This window comes from Loxodonta africana, chromosome 1 (genome assembly GCF_030014295.1).
Source record: "Loxodonta africana isolate mLoxAfr1 chromosome 1, mLoxAfr1.hap2, whole genome shotgun sequence".
NCBI classification, from domain to species: Eukaryota; Metazoa; Chordata; class Mammalia; order Proboscidea; family Elephantidae; genus Loxodonta; species Loxodonta africana.
The window spans coordinates 195,859,620-195,883,781 of record NC_087342.1 but is presented as its reverse complement, the minus strand read 5'-3'; the positions used below and the strand labels follow the sequence as shown (position 1 = coordinate 195,883,781).

The following is a 24,162-nucleotide window of genomic DNA, read 5'->3' as shown; positions in this document are numbered from 1 at the left end:
TAGAGAGTTTTATAAAGATATTTGTGGTTATTTAAAGATTCTTTATTTCTTATTAAAATTTTTTTTTATTTCTTATTACAAACTGTATATTACTATGTAGAAACTAGTTAATTAATTAATGGAAAGAATATTTTTTTAAACCACTTTCCAAATATAACTACCCTGAAATCATATCTCTATTTTCCCACTGTATGAGCCATAAAGGGGGCTTTATTTGCCCATACAGCATTCCTCAACATGTTGTGGTTAGGTGCCATTGAGTCAATTCTGACTGACAGTGACTCCGTGTGACAGAGCAGAGCTGCCCGTAGGCTTTTCTTGGCTGTGATCTTTACAGAAGCAGATCACCAGGTCTTTCTACCACAGAGTCACCGGGTAGTTTTGAACCGCCAACCTTTCAGTTAGCGTTCAAGCACTTAACGTTTATGTTACTAAGGCTCAGCAAAAGAAAAAAAGTTGTTGTAGAGACAATTCTGACTCATAGCAACCCTACAGGACAGAGTAGAACTGACCCATAGAGTTTCCAAGGAGTGGCTAGTGGATTTCAACTGCCGACCTTTTGGTTAGCAGCTGTAGCTCTTAACCACTGCACCACCAGGCTCAGCTTAGGCATCAACATTTATCACGTGTTCTGCAGAACTGCAAAGGAATCATTGATACTATCAGAAGGCCAACACAAATTTATTTTGGGTATTTAAAACTTTCAAGCTTTAACAGAAGCATCTTTCAGTAAACTAGTGCTTCACTTCCATGTACTACTTGACGATAACACTAAACCAGGAAAAAAAAAAAAAAAAAAACCCACTGCCTTCTAGTCAATTCCAACTCATAGCCACCCTAACCCCAAAATCAAACCCAGTGCCATCAAGTCAATTCCAACTCATAGTGACCATATAGGACAGAGTAGAACTGCCCCAGAGAATTTCCAAGGAGCACCTGGCAGATTCGAACTGCCAATCCTTTGATTAGCAGCCATACCACTTAACCACTACACCATGAGAGTTTCCTATTTAAAAAAAAAAAAAAACCTATAGCCACCCTAAAACCAAAAACCCAAACCCAGTGCCGTCTAGTTGATTCCAATTCATAGCGACCCTATAAGACAGAGCAGAACTGCCCCATAGAGTTTCTAAGGAGCGCCTGATGGATTCGAACTGCTGACCCAGAGAGCTTCAAATTCACCCTCCCGACACATGCATGGTTGCCAGAAGCAAAGATGTGGACAACGGGAGATGCAGTTATTGATTTTACCTGAAGATGGCATCCATCCCAAGGCTGTATGTGGTTTGTATGAGGAGTCTCTTTAAATTCGCAAGCACTGTCATAAATTCTTTTCTGCTGACTGGGACATTTGTGCCATGTATGGTAAATAATTCTTCTTTAAGTGACAGAACATTAATATGTTCTTCAGATGGTAGCAGGTACACCTCATCTTGGGCTGTGCTGATGCGCAAGCCATTTCCCTAAAGAATGAAAAGAAAACATAAAGGGGTCAAACTGTGAAAAGAGGGTACAAAAGAGTAAAAGCATTAATATCTTATACAGAAAGCTTCTCAGTATCTGTATTTATATTCTCAGTAGGCTTTTAATTTCAGGCTGGCTTCCCTTGTCATACAGCATATTTCTCGTATATATGAAGGGAAACCCGGTGGTACTGTGGTTAAAGCAGGTTGGCTGCTAACCAGAAGGTCAGCAGTTCAAACTCACCAGCTGCTCCACAGAAGAAAGATGTGACAGTCTACTTCCATAAAGATTACAGTCTTGGAAACCCTATGGGGCAGTTCTATTCTGTCCTGTAGAGTTGCCATGAGTCGGAACTGACTCGACGGCAGTGGGTTTGGAGCCCTGGTGGTACAGTGGTTAAGAGCTCTACTGCTAACCAAAAGCTTGGCGGTTTGAATCCAGCAGCTGCTCCTTGGATACCCAATGGGGCAGTTCTACCCTGTCCTATAGGGTCACTATGACTCAGAATCAACTTGACAGCAGTGGGTTGGTTTGTTTTATGAAGGCAAGGCAATGTAACTTAAATATCAGCCTTAACCAAATGCATTACAAAGTATAAGCTTTTTGGTTATGCATGTCCTTGCTTCCTCAATTAACTAAGATAGTACATACCCAGCTGCTCATAAGCATATATGTGATTATGAACACCTTGATTTTACATAAGTAGTCAAAAATTGCATATTTCAAATCTGTTTGTGGGTTGCACAGACAATAAGGAAGAAAACTTAGAAAAATGTTTTCAGCTATTGTTTTAAAGAATTTTTCTATAGGGTAGCAATACAAAAACAAGCCATAAACACACACACACAAAATCAACAGTAAAAACCCTGTAGTCTAATGTTCACAAGAGGATAATGGCATCATAAGAAGGAGCATATCGACTGATCTATCATCTTTAGGTCATCCCTCTTCATTCATTCATATTTATAATACAGGCAGTCCCCAGATTACGATAAGTTCCATTCCTAAATCTGTCTTTAAGTCAAATTTGTATATAAGGACAATTATTGTATTTTATGTCAGTTAGTCAAATACTTGTCTTAGTATATAGTACATAGTGTACCTCTCTTTGCATAAAAGACATTAAAGGAACACTTCCAGATACACTAAAGTATCTTTAACATAATAATACAATAATGATAATGTTTTGATGCGTGTTGCAAAGTAACAGTTGTTTGTTATTACAAACCACAGTATGTACCTCAAATTTTTAATATAATAGGCTTTACAGGGGTTGGTTTGTAACTATAGGTTGTATGTAAACTGGACATTCATAACCCAAGGACTGCCTGTATATAAGTTCTCTATATTTTCTGTTTAGAGAACCCTTTTCTTTTCAGAAGAATCTAGTTATAATTCTAGTTTCAAACCATTTATTTATTTTATATATAAAATCCAGACCACTTACTTCATCCAATACTGCAAATATTCATTTTATGGAAAGAATATTGTCACTCATTTTTGGGTAAAGGTCCTAGTTTTACCTTTAGCAGGGAGGCTTTTGTCTTGGCTCTAGAGAAATAACCATTGGAGTAGTTAGGGTGCCTTGGTCTGGACTTTCAGGCCACATCTAAGAATTTGTGCTGGTAAGTGAAAGTTGACCAGGCCAGAAAAGACTCTCCTGGAAGGTCAATATCAACTAGTCTCAGGGGGTACAATTTAGCCCATCACTCAGGACTGGCCAATAAAAACCCTGAACATGGAGGCTCAGGGAGCTTCCTGATTGATGAGAACATCTGCTCTTGGAAGTGTATCATGTCCCTTGGAAAATGAAACTTCATATTGGGAGCTCTCCCAGACCTCAGCCTATGCATTTCTTCATTTGTATTCTTTTTGGTTATACTAACTCTGTAATAATAAGTATGGTATTCTCTCTGTGAATTCTGTGAGTCATTCCAATGAACTATAGAACCCAAAGGGGCAGTAGGAACCAATAGGTCAGAAAAGTAAGGGTATAGTGTGGATTCCCAAGCTTGTGGCTGGAATCCTGAAAGGGTAGTGGGAAACCAGCTCCAAATTTGTGACCAGCAGATCAGAGGGTTGAGGTGTTATGTGGACTCCAAATTTGTGGCTGATGTCTGCCTATTTGGCAGTCTGAAGAAGAGGCTTTTTTTTTTTCTCTGACCTAGCTCTGGGTGACAAGAGTCAGAGAGAGAGTGAGTGCCAAAAGGGCAGCTGGTAATGAGGATGGAAAAGTGGGAAGGTGGACACTGGATAAATCTCCATATTTGGGGGGCTAGATTCATGCTGATTATTATCACACACTGAGTCACATGCACAAAGACAAATAGAGTCTGGCACCAAATCAGCACCTAACAATTTCGTATCATAAATGTGCAAGCGTGTGTAAGCCTGTGAGTGTGTGTGGGGTGGGGGGCAGGTGGGACATGCATTATTAGAAAGGAAGGTTACAGGAAGGAGAGGGAAAGGTTCTCTAAGGCAACTTTAGGTTTCCAGCATTTTGGAATTGCCTATGGCCCCCCAGATTCTGAGAGCAGTTTCTTTTACATCTTTCTTACCTAAATTAAAAGTTTAAAGTCAAGATTTAACTATTTTTTTTTTTTAATACACAAGTTTCCTTTTTCATTTACTTCTGCCCAATTCAAACAAGGAAATGTACAATAAAATTTACTTGGAGTAAAGGGAGATGGAAAAATATAATTATGTAAATCAGAATTTGCCCAGACAATTTCATCAAACTTATTGTCTTGGAAACATGGCCATTATGTTTTCAGTTTAAACTCTAAGCCTTGCCTAATATTGTCCTTTATCATTGGAACCCAATGAATAAGCTGAGTCTTCTAGATATGTCTCAGAGGGAAATATAAGACTGGCATAAGTAAAAGAACATTCCTGAGGTATGTTTTTCTTTAGTAGTATGTAAATCAATATCAAATCCACACAGGTAGAAGGTAACATGAGTGACCTCAAGTAACATAAGTGTATAAAGTAGCCAACAGAAATGACATTCTCCATACTGTACCTCCAAGATAATCATAAGCTGGAGTGCACGTTCTGTATCTTCTTCCTCTTCTTCTAGGTCATATGATATGGTGAATGTCAATTGTCCTCCAGCTGCTGTGAGCTAGAAGAGAGGAGACACATAGTTATTAGAGGTTAGGAGATGGGCTATTCAATCACATTTTACTTATTATTCTAAAATAATTTTATTATTCCAGAGGATGGCATTTGGATGAAACAGAAATCACTAGAGTACAGAGTTGAAATGATAGGCATTTCTTTAGGAGTAACTTTTTACAAACCTTACCCATCAACTGCAAGCCTGACACAAATATAAATTCATGTATTATTTCCCCCAGTATTGCAGTCTTGTTGAAATAGGTTAAGTTCCACGAAACTAAACACAGCCCCTCCTGTCATTTCCCTAGTCTATAGTTTGAGTTTTACAAACAGAGAAGGATCTGTGTCAAAATTGGGAGATTTTTACCCATCCCTGAGGGTCACTGACTTTCTGTGGGCCTGCATGCTTTCAAAAAAGACATCACTCCATTTGACGGGCACTTTACATAGACCATAAGGTAAGCGGGGACATACTGTCAGTCAAATAAAAAGCGTAGCAGCAATTTTATATTCTGATAAAATTTAATCAAAACTGCCAAGGAAGGTATACTTCCCCTGTGCACTCAAAAAACTTAGTTTGAATGGATGTTATTATTCTCTTTTCATTAAGTAAATATTTTCCTTACCTAAGATGCATACCAGACATGATGCAATGTATGCTTGAGGTTTACATACTTTGTCATTGACAGTAACCTTGTAGGAAAAAAAAAAATCTGAAAACAAGATCATTTATAGAACAGGAATCAGAATTAGGACTCTGAGTGACAGATTCAATGTGAATGGTGCTGCCCCTTTTTTTTTTTTTAATTCCACTGCATCACTGTAAATAAAGATATTCATAAAACAAAGATGATCTGTATTCTGTTTCCTGCATGCTGACATGCGGAGACCCAGCTTCGCAGCAGTTGGCTCCCTGTGTCTTTTAAAGGCAGACCCTGATCAGGAGGCAATTCCTGGCCATGCACTGGGTGGAGGAGGAGGAACCCCGATTCCTCTCAGAATTGTTCCTTGGGGAATGGCACACAGTTTGTTACGGCTTATTAAACAGGATTTTTAAATTGCAGCTCCACAATGCCTTCCAAGAGCTCATTACATGGAGCTCTGTAAGGAACTAAAACTCAGAAAACTTTTATTCCCCTGCTCCACTGAGAAACAGCCCTACTCTAATGTCTTTTCATATATAAAATAATAAATATCTCCCTGGGCTATAGCATTTGGCATTATTGTGAGTAATGAAGGGTAAACCTATGTAAAAGGTTTTTGGTTCTATTAAGATAAGCATCTGAAATTTCACAGAGTTCAAATCAGCTAAATGTTTTCTCAATAAGACAAGTCTAGAAAGTCAGAAAGAAAGAGTATTTTATATACCTTAAAGGGGACTATCTATTTAGAATTTTCTAAATTAATAAAAATGTTGAGGGAGAGGTAGGGATTGAGTTAGAGAAGGACATTGAGAATGGGTCTACAGCATTCCAAAGATTTTGCACCGCCAAAGATATTTTGGCTATTTAAAATGTGGATATGTCATTATTTTTCTGAAATATGTTTCCATTAAAAGAAAGGAAAAGATCAAATCCAATTAATTCTTAATTTTAAAAATTACCATGTTGTTGTTGTATTGCATGCCATCGAGTCGATTCTGACTCATAAAACTGCCCCATAGGGTTTCCTAGTCTGTATAATCTTTACAGGGGCAGATCACCAGGTCTTTTCTCCCTAGGAGCTGCTGGTGTGTTTAAACTGCCAAACTTTGGTTAGCATTCGAGCTCTTAACCACTGTACCACCAAACTCACTGCCCTCAAGTTGATTTTGACTCTTAGCAACCCCATAGGGTTTTTGAGGCTGTAAATCTATATGGAAGCAGATTGCTTTTACCAGGTGCCACCAGGGCTTCTTAAAAAAATTGCTACATGTACCTAAATATAAGGAAATTTGAATTAAAGGTGCTTTTTCTTTTTTTTTTTTTAATCTCAGTTTAGCAATAAAAGGAATAAATGTATGTATAATTTGAATATCTAAACTTTTAAGACTATAAATGAAATTAAAAAATGTTCACTTCTAATATTTGTTTCAGTAATGTATTTATCAAACACATGCCTGTTTACCAAAACCAAACCAAACCCAGTGCTGTCAAGTTGATTCCGACTCATAGCGACCCTATTTACAATAGGTATAAAATCGCATAGCGTATAAAGTAATATTACATGGAACAGAAATGAGAGGTGGGAATGTGGAAAAAATGAACGAATAAACATACAGAACAAGAGAGGAGCCTTATGTAGGTCAATGACAATAAAAAAAAAAAAAGAAAACATGAACAAGGGAGTAGAATTAATTCAACCCAGTCTCCTGAGGGCTAATAATAATGCTGATGATGAATTAGTTTTTTTTACTCTTACATTTCACGAAAAAGATTTTTCCAACTCTTTCATAAATCTTTGATAGTCATTCTTTGACACCATTAGAACCATTGTTTGATTGTTCTACTTACCTGAGTAAATCAATTTTACTCCCAGGTTGTGTGAAAAAAAGATGATTTTTAAAAATTTTTATTGAACTTGAAATGGTTTACAGAGCAAATTAGTTTCTCATCGAACAGTTAGTATATACATTGTTGTATGACGTTGGTTAACAATCCCACAACATGTCAACATTCTCCATTCTCAACCCTGGCTTCCCTATTACCAGCTTTCCTATTCCCTCTTACCTTCCAGTCCCTGCCCCAGGGCTGGTGTGCCCCTTTAGTCTTGTTTTGTTCCATGGGCCTGTTCATTCTTTGGCTAAAGGGCAAACCTCAGGAGTGACCTCATTACAGAGCTGAAAGGGTGTCTGGGGGCCATATACTCTTAGGGTTTCTCCAGTCTGTCAGGCCAGCAAGTCTGGTCTTTCTTTCTGAGTTAGAATTTTGTTCTACATTTTCTCCAGTTCTGTCCAGGACCCTCTATTGTGATCCCCGTCAGGGCAGTCAGTGGTGGTGGCCTTGCACCATCTAGTTGCACTGGACCCAGCCTGGTGGAGGCTGTGGTAAATGTGGTCCATTAGTCCTTTGGACTAATCTTTCCCTTGTGTCTTTAGGTTTCTTCATTATTCTTTGCTCCTAAAGGGGTGAGACCAATGGAGTATCCTAGAAGGCTGCTCACAGGCTTTTAAGACCCCAGATGCTAGTCACCAAAGTAGAATGTAGAATATTTTCTTTATAAACTATGTTACACCAATTGAGCTAGATGTTCCCTGAGACTATGGAAAAAGGACCATTTTTAAAATGTGCATGATTCTGTTGGAGCCTTGGTGGTACAGTGGTTAAGAACTTGGCTGCTAACCAAAGGTCGGCAGTTCAAATCCACCAGCTGCCTCTTGGAAACCATATGAGGTAGTTCTACTCTGCCCTATTTTTAAAATGTGCAGGATTCTGTTATCCGATGTTTTTTTTTTCCCAAATCACAAGTATCCATGTTTATAATATTAGGATTATAGTCTTTTGTATTCATCCTAAAGGTGTGTATTTATGACTACCTCTGCATAACTACTTAGACGGTTACTTAAGTGAGTTCTGAAAAGGGTTGCTTAAGATATTTAGAGGTTTAATCCCTAAGAATAATTCCATATTTTCTGTTTAATTCCTTTGCTTCATTTTTCCTTCAATTTCATAAAGTAATCTCTTTGTAATCAATAAAAGCAAGCATTCCATGATGCTTCCAGCTAATGACTCTTTCCCAAAGACAATGTCCTATAATATGAGAGACTTTGTAATGAGCTAATTGTAAGACAACACTTTTTTTCTGAGGGATATTGGGTTTTGGGGGGTAAAAAGCTTTGATTATATTCAGAGTATAAATTGTCCTTTCCTATAGCTTTAGATTAAGAATTATCTGCCTCTCTTCCATCTAACTACTCCTCTGTATTCCAGATGCCACCTTTACTTGGCTCCTCTATATCCTTGTTTCCCCACTGTCCCATATTTCCTTCTGTGTCCCAATCTTTCCTCTCTCCATCAAATCAAAAGCGCACAGGGCTGTCAATCATCAATTGACTTTATTGTCTCTAGCTATTATTTATGATTAGTTATTCATCTCACTGTCAAATTTTGAGACATGAGCATTATGTTCTTTTCTTTATTCCTACCTAGCCACCTTTTCCTATTTTATCTCCTGCAACCTGTCTTTCACCTTTTGCACTCCATTAAAAAGTGTTTCTAGAAAGGTCATTTATAAGCTCTATCTAGCAACCACTAATGGCCCTTTCGATCAGTTTTACTCTTAATCAGTACATGACATACCATACTACTTACGACTCTTATCTCCCTTGGCTTCTGTTCCACTGAACTTTCTCTGTCGTGGTCATACCTCTGCCTTGTTTATATGTATATTATATATATATATATATATACACACACATACATAATCCCTTAGCCGCTTCTTGGAAACCCTATGGGGCAGTTCTACTCTGTCTTATAGGGTCACTGTGAGTCGGAATATAAATATATATATTCCCCCCCATTTCCTTCCATCCTGTTTGGATGTCTCTAAGGCTCTATTCTCCGTCTCTTTTTATTACCCATTCATATCGACTATTTTAGAAAACTCGTTGCTCTCTCATGGGTCCAACTACATTTACAATTGGTTCTTCAATCTACTTCCTCAGTCCTGTGCTCTATTCCCTGTTGAGTATTTGTGTAATAATGTCTCGAACACTCAACTTGTCCCAAATTAACCTCAATATCTGGATCTTCCCAGATCTTAAACTTGATCCTTTTCCTAACTTTCATGATTGAGTCAAGCCAGTTGCTTTATTTCTCTATTTGAAATGGGAAAACTTAGGTTCAATGTAATATTGTATTCCCTTTATCCCTTATATCAGATTTGCAAGCAATCCTAATCTCTTGCAACGTTTTTTGTCTAACTTTCCTTATCCACCGCCACATCAAACTTACTAAGTGCTCTTGAAGCATCTGAATTTCTTTCTCTGCCTTCAGTGTTCTTCTTGGGAGAAGCTTAACTATTACTTGTATTTTTGCACTTTCTTAATGTGGAACCTCCAATAACTCTGGGCTATATAACATTATTAAAGTTTCTATGTGGTTTCAATACCCTCCAGGATCAAACTAGGCCTATGTTAACAATCTGTACAGAGGTGCCAAACTCACATAAAAAAAAAACAAAACACATAGGTGCCACATAATATTTTAAATGTTTAAAGAAAAGAGTAATACTGGATATTTGTTGGACACTGCATGAACATCTAGCTCAGGGTAGTTCACAAATTATGTTTTTGTTTACTTGTATTTTTGGTCACATAATATCCTTGTTAAGCAGGGTTTTCAGTGGTTGCTGTGATAAAAAGCAAGCATTGCACAAGACTCAGTGGAGAACAAGAAATAAGGGTAGTGTTATCCAAAGTGACTCTAAGGTTTGAGAGAGGGTATGCTGCCCAACAGACACATAGATCCTATTAGGAAGTAATTGTGGCTATTTAAGAAGGAAATAAAATATTATTTTGTCTTTAACTTTATACTTATAGGCATTATGTTTTCAAATAGTTACTAAGTTGTTAGAAAATAAATATTATTAATTTGTTTGAGCATAATTACTTGATAAATGTACTACTATTGGATATGTCACTTGGTCTAGGAAGCACTGCGAAAAAATTAAGAAGAAACTAAAGCACTATAAGGAGCCCTGGTGGCTCCGTGGTTAAGAGCTTAGCTGTGAACCAAAAGGTCAGCAGTTCAAGTCCACCAGCCACTCTTTGGAAACCCTATGGGGAAGTTCTTCCCTGGCCTGTAGGGTCACTGTGAGTCAGAATTGACTTGATAACAGTGAGTTTTTTGGGGGGTAAAGTACTATAAACTATGAAATTTTGGAAACCTCTTTTCTGGGCTCCCTTAATATCTATTATTTTTGCTACTTATATTTGCTTATTTTTTCTGCTGGAATTTTCATCCCTACAAGCGTCCAACCATTCCAATCTTGCTTTTCTTTCTTTGCCTGGCTGGTATCTCTCTAGTCAGAATACTGTGGAAAAAAGTTTTTAAGTGATACCCCCAAAATCTACTGAAGTCAGTGGCAACCAAGGAAAAATTTGGGTTCTAACAACATGTAACATGCTATTGGTAAGTTACGCATCCAGCGAATGATTTTAATTTCCAGCAATCTTCTACCTTGCAACTCAATTATTAATTTTATTTTTGAAACTTTCGAGTTAGTCCATTATGGGGAAAATTTTGATTTCTGTAATTTTACAGAGCATTGTATGCACAGCCAATAGAACATTCTATATCCTCCTGTTTTGTAGAAACTAAACTATTATCTCTCACTGGATAGAGGAATACAGTTTTTCCCAGGTAGAAGAAAGTACAATTTTAGTTCAATTTGAGGCAATTCTTATATTTACTGATAAAAAGAGAAGATGAATTTAGTGAAAGTAGTCCATTCCATAAGGGTCCCAAAAGGCCTGACCTTTTGCCTCTTTATCCACATTTATTCAGAGAAATTCTCTTCAGAGAGATTCTGAGATCAAATTGAGAAGGCACCGCAAGGGAAGGAACAGCACCCATCCATTCTTGGAGATGGTGCATGTACCGGGCCCTTCACTTTCCTGATCCTCAAATTCACCCCATTAATAAAAGAACAATACAAATAGCTGTTGCCCATGAGTACCTGTTTTAATTCTACCTTCAGCGGAACAAAACAGATTGTTTGCAAGTAACATTACAGTTACTATGCAATATATAACCTCATGTCATACATAATAATGTAGTGTGTATGCAGCAGATGACATTAAAGGTTTAATGAGGCAGGAAAGTTTCCCCTCGTGAGTGGAAAAGGCTAAAGGTAATTCATAAAACTAAGCTCTACAAAACTATTTAGTATGAGGCTACTTGTACTTATGCCTCTTCCCCCTGCCCCCCAAGTCAAGAAATAGGAATTGCGGAGTGAAGGATGGGTACCCTATTGAGGATAAAATATCTGGAGGGGAAAAGTTTTTTATATGTAAGCCTGGAATATTTGGTTCTCTGATTTTGTCAGATTATCATCACTCTTATTTCACTAAATGGTGTGTAAAACCTAATATTTGCTTTTGCTTACCAGTACAAATATTTCAGGAGGAATAACACTAAAATCCACTGAGAAAAAGGCTTTTAATACTGAGCAGATAAATCAAACATATCTGTCAATTTCAATTTGGAATTACAAACAGGGCAAGCGATACTTCTTTCTGAATTCCAAAGCCCCAGAGCCTTAGACTCTGAAAAGGGATCTCTCCCATGAAAGTGTTTATTAATGCATCTTTTTTTTATTCACAGAGCTCTCTTTTAACACTGAAACAGTACTCCACTTCAGGTTTTGTTATGCTCAACCATACACTTATAACACAAAGATAGAAGCATGTTTCTCTTCTTAAAAGCTTGATAATTGTTAAATAGAACAGATAGAAGGAGATACTGAGTTAGAGTACACACTAAATTTACATGAGAGGTGTTAACGTTACATTGTCTTTAAGGCATAGAAAATGGACTGGGAGTTGTGAGTGACGAGCAGAGACAACGGATTTAAAAAATTTGGTTTGGAAGGCAAGAGACCAGGCTGTGTAGTCCAGAGGATACAAAGATGACAGTCTTTGAGGAAGTATCCTGCCTGTCTTCTTGCCCGCCTTCAGTCCTCCCTTTCTACCTTCCTTTCTTTCTGCCTGCTTTTCCTGCCTTCTTTCCTTTCCTTTACCTATGTCTTCCTTTTCTTTCTCCTTTTTTTAGGTAACCACAGCACAGTTTTGATAGTATTTATTTTAAACAACAATAACTAAGTCCTTTTCACATGTGCAACTATTAGAATTGGCTTGGGGAAACATCTGAGTTTGGAATTCTTTCCTGCTGGATGTGGCCACTATAATTAGTCCATCCTGAGAAGATAGCTTTGCAATCCTCCATATTTGGTGTCATCTAAACTGCACAAGTATCCAAAGCAGTCATGACAACTAAGAATGTGACAGGGTCAAGGACAGAGCTCTGTGGCAGCTCATCAGAGATTCTCTAACTGTAACGCTGATTGACTGATCAATATCCTTGCAGCCCAATCCTTAAACTGCTCACGGAACTCCTCAACCATATTCATTCTTCCCACATTTCACCATAACTCTCCAAATTCTGACAACCTACCTCCTACTCAATAATTACACACAATGCTTCTTGTTAGTAATGATAAGGAATATTCATTTTAGTGTTTAGATTGACAGAGAGAAAAAAGTAATTGTGATAGGCATATATCTAGAGGAATTGAGGGGCCAATATGAGTTCCCCATACAACTGTTATTAACTTAATTTTTTATTCACTTGAATAAAGCTAATCTATCTTTAACATAAGATTTCTGTGTAATGAAGTAGAACCGAATTATGTTGTTTTGTTAGGTGTCATCAAGTCAGTTATGACTCATAGTGGCCTTTAGCACAACTCAACAAAACACTGCCTGGCCCAGTGCCACCCTCACAATCGTTGCTATGTTTGAGCCTGTTGTTGCAGCCACTGTGTCAATTCATCTTGTTGAGGGTCTTCCTCTTTTCCGCTAACCCTCTACTTTACCAAGCATGATGTCCTTCTCCAGGGACTGGTCCCTTCTGATAACATGTCCAAAGCACGTCAGTTGAAGTCTTGCCATCCACTTCTAAGGATCATTCTGGCTATACTTCTCCCATGACAAATCTGTTTGTTCTTCTGGAAGTCCACAGTATATTTAATATTCTTCACCAACACAATAATTCAAGTGTATGAATTCTTCTTCAGACTTCCTTATTTATCGTCCCACTTTTGCATGCATATGAGGCAGCACAAAATACCACAGCTTGGGCCAGGTGGACCTTAGTCCTCAAAGTAACATCTTTGCTTTGAAAATTTAAAGAGGTCTTTTGCAGCAGATTTGCCCAATGCAATGCACTGTTTGATTTCTTGACTGCTACTTCCATGAGCATTGATTGTGGGTCCAAGTAAAATGAAATTGTTTGAAACTTCAATGTTTTCTCCATCTGTCATGATGTTGCTTATTGGTTCCTTTGTAAGGATTTTTGTTTTCTTTATGTTAAACTGTTATCCATACCAACAGCCATAGTCTTTGATCTTCACCAGTTAGTGCATTGAGTTCTCTTCATTTTCAGCCAGCAAGGTTGTGTCATCTGCATATCGATGGTTGTTAATGAGTCTTCCTCCAATCCTGATGACACATTCTTCTTCATATAGTACAGCTTCTTGGATTATTTGCTCAGCATACAGACTGAATAAGTGTGGTAAAAGGATACAACCCTGACACACATCTTTCCTGACTTTAAACCATGCAGTATCCCCTTGTTCTATTGGAAGAACAGCCTCTTGATCTATATACAGGTTCCTTATGAGCACATTTAAGTGTTCTGAAATTCCAGAAGCCAAATTTTTTTATAGTCAGTTATGATTCAAAGCAAATGGAATTGTAGGGGTCTGATCAGTTAATAATGCTTTTTGTTTGCAAATGAAAACCAATTAGTGATTCACATGTAACAAGAAGTCAAGAGGAAGAAAGGCCAAATTTTAAAGTACAACAAATTCCTTTTTTTTTTTTCCTATTTCACATATCTTCTGCAAACACTTAAATCTATTTGGGGGCACATAAAAATATAAACACTGCATCATGGATTGAATTGTGCCCCCCCAAAATATGTGTATCAATTTGGTTAGGCCATGATTCCCAGTATTATGTGATTTTGATGTGATTTTCCAATGTGTTGTAGTCCTGTCTTTACGACGCTGATGAGATGTGATTATTGGCAGTTATGTTAATGAAGCAGGACTCAATCTATAAGATTTGGATGGTGTCTTGAGCCGATCTCTTTTGAGATATAAAAGAGAGAAGTGAGCAGAGAAATGGGGACCTCATACCACCAAGAAAGCAGCACAAGAAGTATAGTGCATCCTTTGGACCCGGGGTCCCTGTGCCAAGAAGCGCCACAACCAGGGAAAGATTGATGACAAGGACCTTCACCCAGAGCCGACAAGAGAGAAAGCATTACCCTGGAGCTGGTGCCCTGAATTAGGACTTCTAATTTCCTAGGCTGCGAGAAAATAAATTTCTCTTTATTAAAGCCATCCATTTGTAGTATTTCTGTTATAGCATAACTAGATAACCAAGACACACCCTATGAATAGATTTGCTTAACATTTTAAAGATGATGAAATGTGAGAAAGGCTATATTCTACACAATAAATTAGTATTGAATGTTTACTGTAAGTTTTCTGGCTTAGAAAACTACTCCCTGCTTTGACATATACTGATCAAGTACTGAGTTGAAACAGTGCCGTATCAGCAGATGTGGATAAATGGTAGCAGCCAAATTCTTCTCTGAACTGCTTTGTGTTATCAGGCCCAGACTTAAAAAACAGGGTCTTTGCAACAGCTGTTTGTCTTCTGTTTACTTACTCATGCTTGGATGGAATGTTCCACTAGTAGTCTTTCTATGGGCTGGATTAATTTTTGTGTAAATATTCAATGCAACAGAAATATACATGCAATTCATAACTAAACATTCATCTAATCAAATAAACCATAAATTATGATTTTATACATACAAAATTTTTTTTTAATTGAATAGGGCTTAAATTATTTTCAAAAAAAAATGCCAAGAAAATGGAAAACTATATTTTCCATGATATACAACATAGATGCTGATTAAAATAACAGGACACATTTTAATCCAAGCTCCATTAAGTTAAAGAGAAACAGACTTCTTATTTTCACATAACTGTCAAGTGCATAAAAACAAAGTTTATAGTCTTTACGGAAAATTCATGACAACACTGCAAAAATGAGATACAAGCATTGCTATTTTCTATTTGAATGAGAATTTTAGTTAACCTTTTTCTCACTGTTTGAGGATATTCACTGCCTTGCACAGTGTGCAGCTATTGTACAGCTCTTTTCCTCTTTATTGTAAAGGAGGGACAAGAAATAGAAAACAAGTTTTCATCTTGCCCAAATGTAATCCTCAATGCAGTAACACAGAGTATGGCCTGAAATATTGTATGTTTAAAATGAGTTCAATTAATATCAGGTTACATAATTTAGATAGAAGGTATTTTGAATATCAGTCAACTTATTTCCCACAAAAGCCAAAACACCAGCCTTTTAGACTACTATTTTAATTTGATGCTCAATGTTATTGATCTATCACTATTCCCCTTTCTCTCGTCACTCATTTGTGAACTCTGCAGATGACTCTTTATGACAGCAGTAGAAGATGGTCGTGAATTTTAGAAGATAGGATCCTCAAAGGTGCAATGGAAAAGAAGTCACACCCCAGAGAAGAATCAATAGGCTTATAAAATACATTCCAATGCCCTTCTGCAGAATGAACAGGCAAAGAGTTGTGTTTCCTAACACAACTTGTTAGTTACCTAACACAACTTGTCTATCAATATAGGAGTCATTTATAAATCACTCCCCTCCCCTCCCAGTCCTGGAAAGATCAAGCCCATTCCTGGAAAATTTTCAGCTCTGGATTTGGATTCTGGTTCTGCCTTTAAGTGCTGTTTGACTCTTGGGAAAGTTATTTATGCTTGCAGATCCTCATTTAACTTCCACTAAAATAAGCTGAATTACGTATATTGAATTACAAACTTCTGAGCATGAAATAAGAAAATACTCATAAAGCTCCTCACCTGGTATCTAGCATACTATGTATTCAACAAACGCTGTCAGTCATACAGTTTTAATAAGGAGAGTTTTCAAAATTAAAATACCATAAACACTTAATATTAAAAACCTAATGACAATATTTATTCTATGATTCTAAATGCACTTTGAAATCTTAGTGTTTCCTAGAGAGATCATAGTGATGGCAAGATTCAGATCTTACTCATGCTTTTATGTCTCTCTATGGTACTTTTCATAAGCATATTACAGATAGTAGATCGTGCATAAATATTTGCTGAATTTTAATCAAACTCAAAACCGTGTATCATTGCAATGTATTTATATATATACATATATATAGTATAAAAAAAAATGGACAAATTTGTTCTACCCCTATGAGGTACCTTGCAGTTGTTTTTAAAATATGTCTTTACTGGTTTCTCTATTCTTCTTTTTATCAGTCCTAAACACAGATCAAAAGAAATATGTCTGTTTGAGCTTTTTGGTGATTCAATCATACTATGGGAGCTTACTGTGCTGCTGACTGGCAAACCACAAATGAATTTGTTTTAAAATAAAGAACCTTTAGCATTTAGGAAGTTCAACCTACAGTTGAAGGGGAAAAGTCAATATTTAAGTCATTTAGACATTTACACACATAAATCAACTATACTGCATTACTTTTCATCAGCTTCTGTGTGCTAGGATCATGGAATAAATTTGAGCACCCACTAATAGATATTTTATGAGCCATAAATACATTTTCAGTATGTTCTGATATATTGGCAAACTCAATACTTTCTACATTAAGACGACACCTAGTGTACAGAGTATAGGAGGCAATGATCCAACTGCAATCTTCCCTAGTCAGAACACATTCAGACTGTCGTGATCAATTCTTGACACCACCATTTAAGAAAGCAGTTGACAAATTGAAGTTCATCCAAAGAGGTGTGACCAGGATGTTGATGGCTCTAAAAGCCAAACAAGAGGTTTAGGAAGGAAATGGGAGTATTAAACCTTAAAAAGAGAAGACTAAGGGAAAACATGATTGTTTTCTTCAAACATTTGAAGGTCTTATAATAGGAAGAAAACTTGCTCTGTTCATAGGGCAGAAATAAAATCTACCTAAGGAAGTATCAAGATGGTATTTTTTAATCCTGTGTAAGAATTAACTTCTAATATCTAAAATTGTTGAAATTGGAATGAACTAACTCATAGGGTATCCATATCCCTGAAGATGTATGAATAGAGGTCCACAAGTCTGGGGTAATGGATAAGGATTTCCTACATCTGCTGAGAGGCTGGACTAGATGATCTCACTGGGAAACTCACAAGGCCAGGATGCTAGTTTTACAGCTAACTTATTAATAGTTGGTTGTGTAAATATTAGGGTTAATCCTTTGCAATTTCTACTGTTGTTGCTAGATGGTGTCATGTCAGCTCAGACTCATAGTGACTTTATGTATAACAGAAGGAAACGTTGCCCATTCCTGTGCCATCCTCTCAATTGTTGCTATGTCTGGGCCCACTGTTGCCACTATTTGAATCCATTTCATTGAGTGTCTCTCTTTTTTCATTGATTCTCTGCTTTACTAAGCATGATGTCTTTCTCCAGCAATTGACCTTTCCTGATGATATGTCCAAAGTGAGCAAGACAAAGTCTCATCATCCTCATTTCTAAAGAACATTCTGGCTGTATTTCCTCCACAGTAGATTTGTTCCTTCTTCTGGCAATCCATGGTACATTCAATATTCTTCGCCAACATCACAATTCAAATGCACTGATTCTTCTTAAGTGTTCCTTTTTCATTGCCCAGATTTCACATATATAGGAAGTAACTGAAAAGACTAAGGCTTGGATCAGGCACACCTTAGTCCTCAAAGTGACATCTTTGCTTTTTAAAACTTTAAAGAGGTCTTTTGTGGCAGATTTGCCCAATGCAATAAGTCATTTGATTTCTTGGCTGCTGCTTCCATGGGCATTGATTATGGATCCAGGTAAAATGATATCCTTGACAACTTCAATTTCTTTGCCTTTTAACATGATGTTGTTTATTGGTCCAGTTGGAAGGATTTTTGTTTTCTTTCTGGTCAGGTGTAATCCAAACTGAACGCTGTAGTCTTTTACCTAATCTTACTGTAAAGCACAAGAATATGTTCAAAGTATGTAATTAGCTTTATATACAATGGCTTCCTGCTCTGTGACTGTGATTTTAAAGACAAAGCACATAGAGGACAAAACAATAAATTTCATTAAGAGAAAACTGTTTATACAAACAGGGTCAGAGAGACAGTATAGCATAGCTGAAAAGAATACAGGCTGTAGACCTAAATCTCTGGGTAAAACACTCAGCCTTGCAGGTATGATTGTTCAGCTGGTGCGACTACACTAAATTACACAATCTCTCTTTGTCTCAAATCTTCATCTGGAAAACAGAAATGATAAACAGTAGCTACTTCACAGGGTTGTTGTGAAGATTCAACAATCTAGAATAACCATCAACAGTTTTTAAATATTTAATACAGGTTAGCTGTTATCATTGCTCTTGTTATTGCTGCCATTATGTGAAACAAATTTCAAAATTTGTACCTGTCTTGAACAAGATTCTCTCACTGCCATATTACTGCAACAAATCAGTATGATCTGAATTTCTTAAGTTTAAAAATGAAAACATACACCACTTGTTTAAAAGATACAGATAACATAAAAAATATGGTAGGCCTCCAAAACTAATAGAACTGAGCCATACATAATCAGAGCTAACATTTGCAGGGAACTTAGAATTTAAAAAGTACTCACATCATTTTATTTAATTTATAAAGATCTGTTTATGTAGGTGTTTGTTCTTGTTGTTATCACTATATTTTATAGATGAGCAGATTGAAGCTCTAAGAGGTTAAGTTGTTCAAGGCTACATCACTAATTTAGCAAGATTGAGATGCAGTCTTGATTTATGTTTACCTTTTTAACCATTCCTCCTCAACACACAAATATGCATACACAGAATATACACACAAAAATACACACTCACACATTCTCGCATATTCACGTGTCTGTCATGCATGGATCATGTGATTCATAATGAAACTGATCCACACTCTAATCTTAGTCCATATATTTACTATGAGACCTTAGGTATATTAATTTAACTCGGAAGCATAGATTGCTTTTTGTCTACAAAGGAATGAAAGTACCATTGCAGAATTATTCACAATAACAAAAAGATGGAAACAACCTAAGTACCCATCAACAGATGAATGGATAAAAAACTAGAGTACAATTAAATGAGTTAAAATATATGCAAAGCCACATTGCAGAGTGACTGGCATTTTAGCATAAATGTTAGCTCCATCATTATCATTGTTATTATGTCTATTATCAATTCCTATTGATGGACATAAGGTTGCTTTCTGTCTTTTTTCTACTACAAATATTGTTACAATGAATAAGCATATGCATAGCTATAGCCACTATGTTCAAGTATAACTATATGATACATTTCTAGAGCTGGAATTGCTGTGTCAAAATGTATATGCACCCGTAATTTTGATATGTTGCCAAATTGATCCCATGTATTTTATACACTCTATCACCATGCATAAGAGTACTTGTTTCCCTAATCCTTTCACCAATAGAGTATGAGGCAGTCATTGTAACAGAACAAGGGGATATTGGATGGTTTTAAGTAGGAAAGGTATGTGTCAGGGTTGTATGCTTTCACCATATTTATTCAATCTGTACGCTGAGCAAATAATTCAAGAAGGTGGACTATATGAAGAAAAACAGGGCACCAGGATTGGAGAAAGACTCGTTAACAACCTGTGATATGCAGATGACACAACCTTGCTTGCTGAAGGTGAAAAAGACTTGAAGCATTTACTGGCAAAGATCAAAGGCTACAGCCTTCAGTATGGATTACACCTTAGTATAAAGAAAACAAAAATCCTCACAACTGGACCAGTAAGCAACATCATGATAAGCAGAGAAGAGTCTGAAGTTGCCAAGGATTTCATTTTACTTGGATCCACAATCAACACGCATGGAAACAACAGTCAAGAAATCAAAAAACACATTGCATTGGGCAAAACCCAAAACCAAACCCATTGCTGTTGAGTCAATTCTGACTCATAGCGACCCTATAGGACAGAGTAGAACTGCCCATGGAGATTCCAAGAAATGCCTGGTGGATTTCAGCTGCCGACATTTTGGTTAAGAGCTGTAGTTACCCACTATGGCGCCAGGTTTCCTGCACTGGGCTAATCTGCTGCAAAAGACCTCTTTAAAGTGATAAAAAGCAAAGACATCACTTTAAGGATTAAGGTGTATCAGACCCAAGCCGTGGTGTTTTCAATTGCCTCATATGCGTGTCAAAGCTGGGCAATGAATAAGGAAGACTAAAAAAGAATTGATGCCTTTGAATTATGGTGTTGGTGAAGAATACTGAATATACCATGGAATGAACAAATCTGTCTTGGAAGAAGTACATCCAGGATGCTCCTTAGAAGTGAGGATGTTGAGACTTTGTCTCACATACTTTGGACATGTTATAAGGAGGGATCAATCCCTGAGAAGGACATTGTGCTTTGTAGAGAGTCAGCAAAAAAGAGGAAAACCCTCAAGGAGATGGACTGACATAGTGGCTGCAACAATGGGCTCAAGCATAATAATGGTTGTGAGGATCGTACAGTATAGGACAGTGTTCCCTTCTGTTGTACATAGGGTCGCTATGAGTCACAGCTGACTCGATGGCACCTAATGACAACAACAATTTATGCTTAAATTTATTTTCTAAAATGAAATGACTCAAATAGGAAGAATCAGCATTGCTATCTAGATATCTGAGTTAAGTGAAATATTTGTGGTTTTTGCATCTGCAAAATGTCACTCGCAACCGATCAGAAAATGTGTTTTTATAAAGGGCTCTTACATGTACTCAGAGAGGTTCCTGGAATACAGATACTACAGAAAACACAATGAAAAGAAAGTCAGGAGATCTGAGTGTTAGCCTGGGCTGCCTTAGACCAGCTGTGTAACTTCAAAAACTTAATTTTTTAAGGACAAAACCAAAAAGAAAATGTGGAATGTGTCGGTTTGAGTAGTTCATGGAAATATGACTTCAAACACATTAATTACCTTTGTGAGCCTTAAAATCATCATGTCTTCTGTGCAAGTTTCAATAACTGTCCTACATACTTCAATGTATTATTTTAAGTTTCATATGAAATAATACTTGTTAACATATTTTGGAGACTACAAATATGTAGACTTTTATTTTTTGACACCTTTCATTCTAAAATTCTCTAACTTAAATGGCAACGGCAACGCGATGCCATTTAAGTTAGAGAATTTAGAGCTTCAATTAAGTGTTCAAGATGTTTGTTTCATTAGGGAAATTCTCTAATATGCAAAAACCATTGCTTTAATGAATACATAATATACCGCATTTCAGATTTGCCTTCACTGTATACCTTTTTTAATTTCAGCATATAAATCATTAGAATAAAGTAGCCTCACCAGAGTCCGCAAATTTCATCACACATATATTATCGGTATGTTAGTCTGTGGAGTTTCCAGTTGAAAGAAAAAAAAAAAGAAGGAAAGAAAAGGAAACTTTACCTGTAGTTTGAAGGTAAAGCAGAGTATTTCTTAGGAGGCATATGAGGAAGTTTGTGATTTTTTTTTTCTACTAAGTTCCCCAGTTCCCATAAACTGTAGGTACCTTTTTAGAACAAAGGGAGTACCAACAGTGTTCTTTACTATTTTCTAAGAAAACAGAGTTCCTGCCATACAAAGGCAGACAGGCCCTCAGGACACTACAAAGTTTCTGCTAAGAGTTCAAAGTGGGGTGTGAAAGCAGTTGTATCAATCACAACATGAAACACACACTTTATCACACTCTCACGGGGATGCAAATATTTATGCAGCTTTGGACACTTATTTTCCTCATATGCTTTCATACCAGCACAGCAATTGTATTCTTCTGGGGGGAAGGGGCAACTTTACATACTCTGCAAGCTTTGGCATACTGCATTGGATTTTGTAGTATATTTTTTTTTTTACTTTATTTTAAATGCTATTTCTAAAGTTTTTTTTCTTTTTTTTTTTAGTTTCAATTGTTTCCCTTTCTCCTCAGCCATAACTGAACATCCCTCCCACACAGACCAGCTGTTTCTCTGTTTAAAAGAAGGCACATTAATTTAACACCATAAATACCAAATGGCAATCTCAAGGTCATAATCAAAAGCTTTTATGTCCCATTGATTTTTCAGGCTCTTCATCATTTTTTCTTATTGTGATACAATTTAGAGCTTGGGATGTGAAAAAGCATGGGATCTGCGTTATTAGTTAAAACAGAACGCGATCTCCAGCTACTAAAGACTAAACGCAAAAATATTTCCAATTAAATGTGCATTTTCTCATATACTTTGTAAATAGCAAGAGCAAAGACAGTGTTTTCTAATTCAAAGCTCCGGAAGCTTTCTGGTCCATTTAACAGCAACTTCTCCAAATGAGGGAGAAGAATGGAAACATCTCCTTGAGTTAATCCACACAACTGCTAAAACACAGAGATATTAACTTTTATCTCTTTCCCAAATCAAATCAATTAGGCCACTCATGCAATTCTTAGAAGCAACTGATTTAACTTTATAATACTAGAAATTCCTTTAAAATTCACTGAGCAAGACTAATAAAGAAAACCTACTTTCACGAATACCATCTGATCTTTAATAGTCATTTATTCAATGAAAAATAAGCATTATTTTCATAATACGAATAACCTCCCATTACTTTAGAATCTACTGCCAAATATTACTTTTTATATGTTGCTGAAAGTAATCATTTATCAAGAAGTTGACTGAAAACCGTACTGATTACATTTATTTCCTCAACTATCAAAACACTGTAGGTTTTTTTAAGCCCCAAACCACTTAATTTATCTTTAAAAAAACATGGGCCCAGAGAAGATATGTGATCTGCCCAAAAAGGCCGATTTGAAATAACAACAGGTAACTAGGGTCTCGACTCTGGGTTCTATATCTCTACATATGTTCATTGATACATGTTTTCTGTTCTATTTAATTTTGTCATGGTGGTCTTAGAACGTGGTCACAAATGATTTGATACTTATCCTGGTGAGTGTTATTTGCATCTTTGGCCTTTCTCTCGTAATGGGATAGACTTGTAACTACTTGGGCCAATGGAATACTGTGGTATTGATGCTCTGCAACTTTGGAGCGATGGTCATAAAAGGCCATGAAGTTTTTGTCTTGTTTCCTGGTTATGTACTCTATTGGAGTCCTGAATTTCCATGAAGGAAGCACAACTACCCTTGGCCTTAGAGAAAGCCCAAGCTACATAGATAGTTCATATATGGTATGCTGGTTGCCAGTCCTAGCTGAAACCAGCCTTTGAATTATTCAGTCTAGACACCAGATGTGTAAATGAAGAAGCCTCCAGATATTTGATTCACTTACTTCCATTTGGAAACCCTGGTAGCGTAATGGTTAAGTGCTACGGCTGCTAAACAAAAGGTCAGCAGTTCGAATCCACCAGGTGCTTCTTGGAAACTTTATGGGGCAGTTCTACTCTGTCCTATAGGGTCGCTATGAGTCAGAATCAACTTGATGGCACTGGGTTTGGTTTTTTGGGTTTTACTTCCATTCGAGTGTGCCTGGCTAAGACTTTAGATATCATGGAGCAAAGACAAGACTTCCTTACAGTGCCCTGTCCAAATTGCTGACTCACAGAATGTGTGAACATATGAAAATAAGTGTTTTACAACAGCTAATTTTGAGGGGGACTGGTACTCAGCAGTAAATAACTGGAACACTCTTAGGTTTTATTTTTCTCCAAAATGATACTGAGTACACTAGCTAGTTTGGGAAGTTCAGCTACCAGCAATCAAAAGATATACTGCTCTGTA

The 24,162-nt window shown here is 36.8% G+C and overlaps 1 protein-coding gene across 1 annotated transcript in view; it reads right to left on the bottom strand.

Moving 5' to 3' along the window:
• LAMA2 (laminin subunit alpha 2) overlaps positions 1–24,162 on the bottom strand; it is a 559,790-nt gene that overhangs the window by 291,441 nt on the left and 244,187 nt on the right. Inside the window, exons 13-14 of the mRNA XM_064294826.1 lie at positions 4,487–4,588; positions 1,252–1,463 (exon numbers count right to left, since the gene is read on the bottom strand). Coding sequence (XP_064150896.1) covers positions 1,252–1,463; positions 4,487–4,588 — 314 coding nt within the window. The remainder of the gene's footprint in view (positions 1–1,251; positions 1,464–4,486; positions 4,589–24,162) is intronic.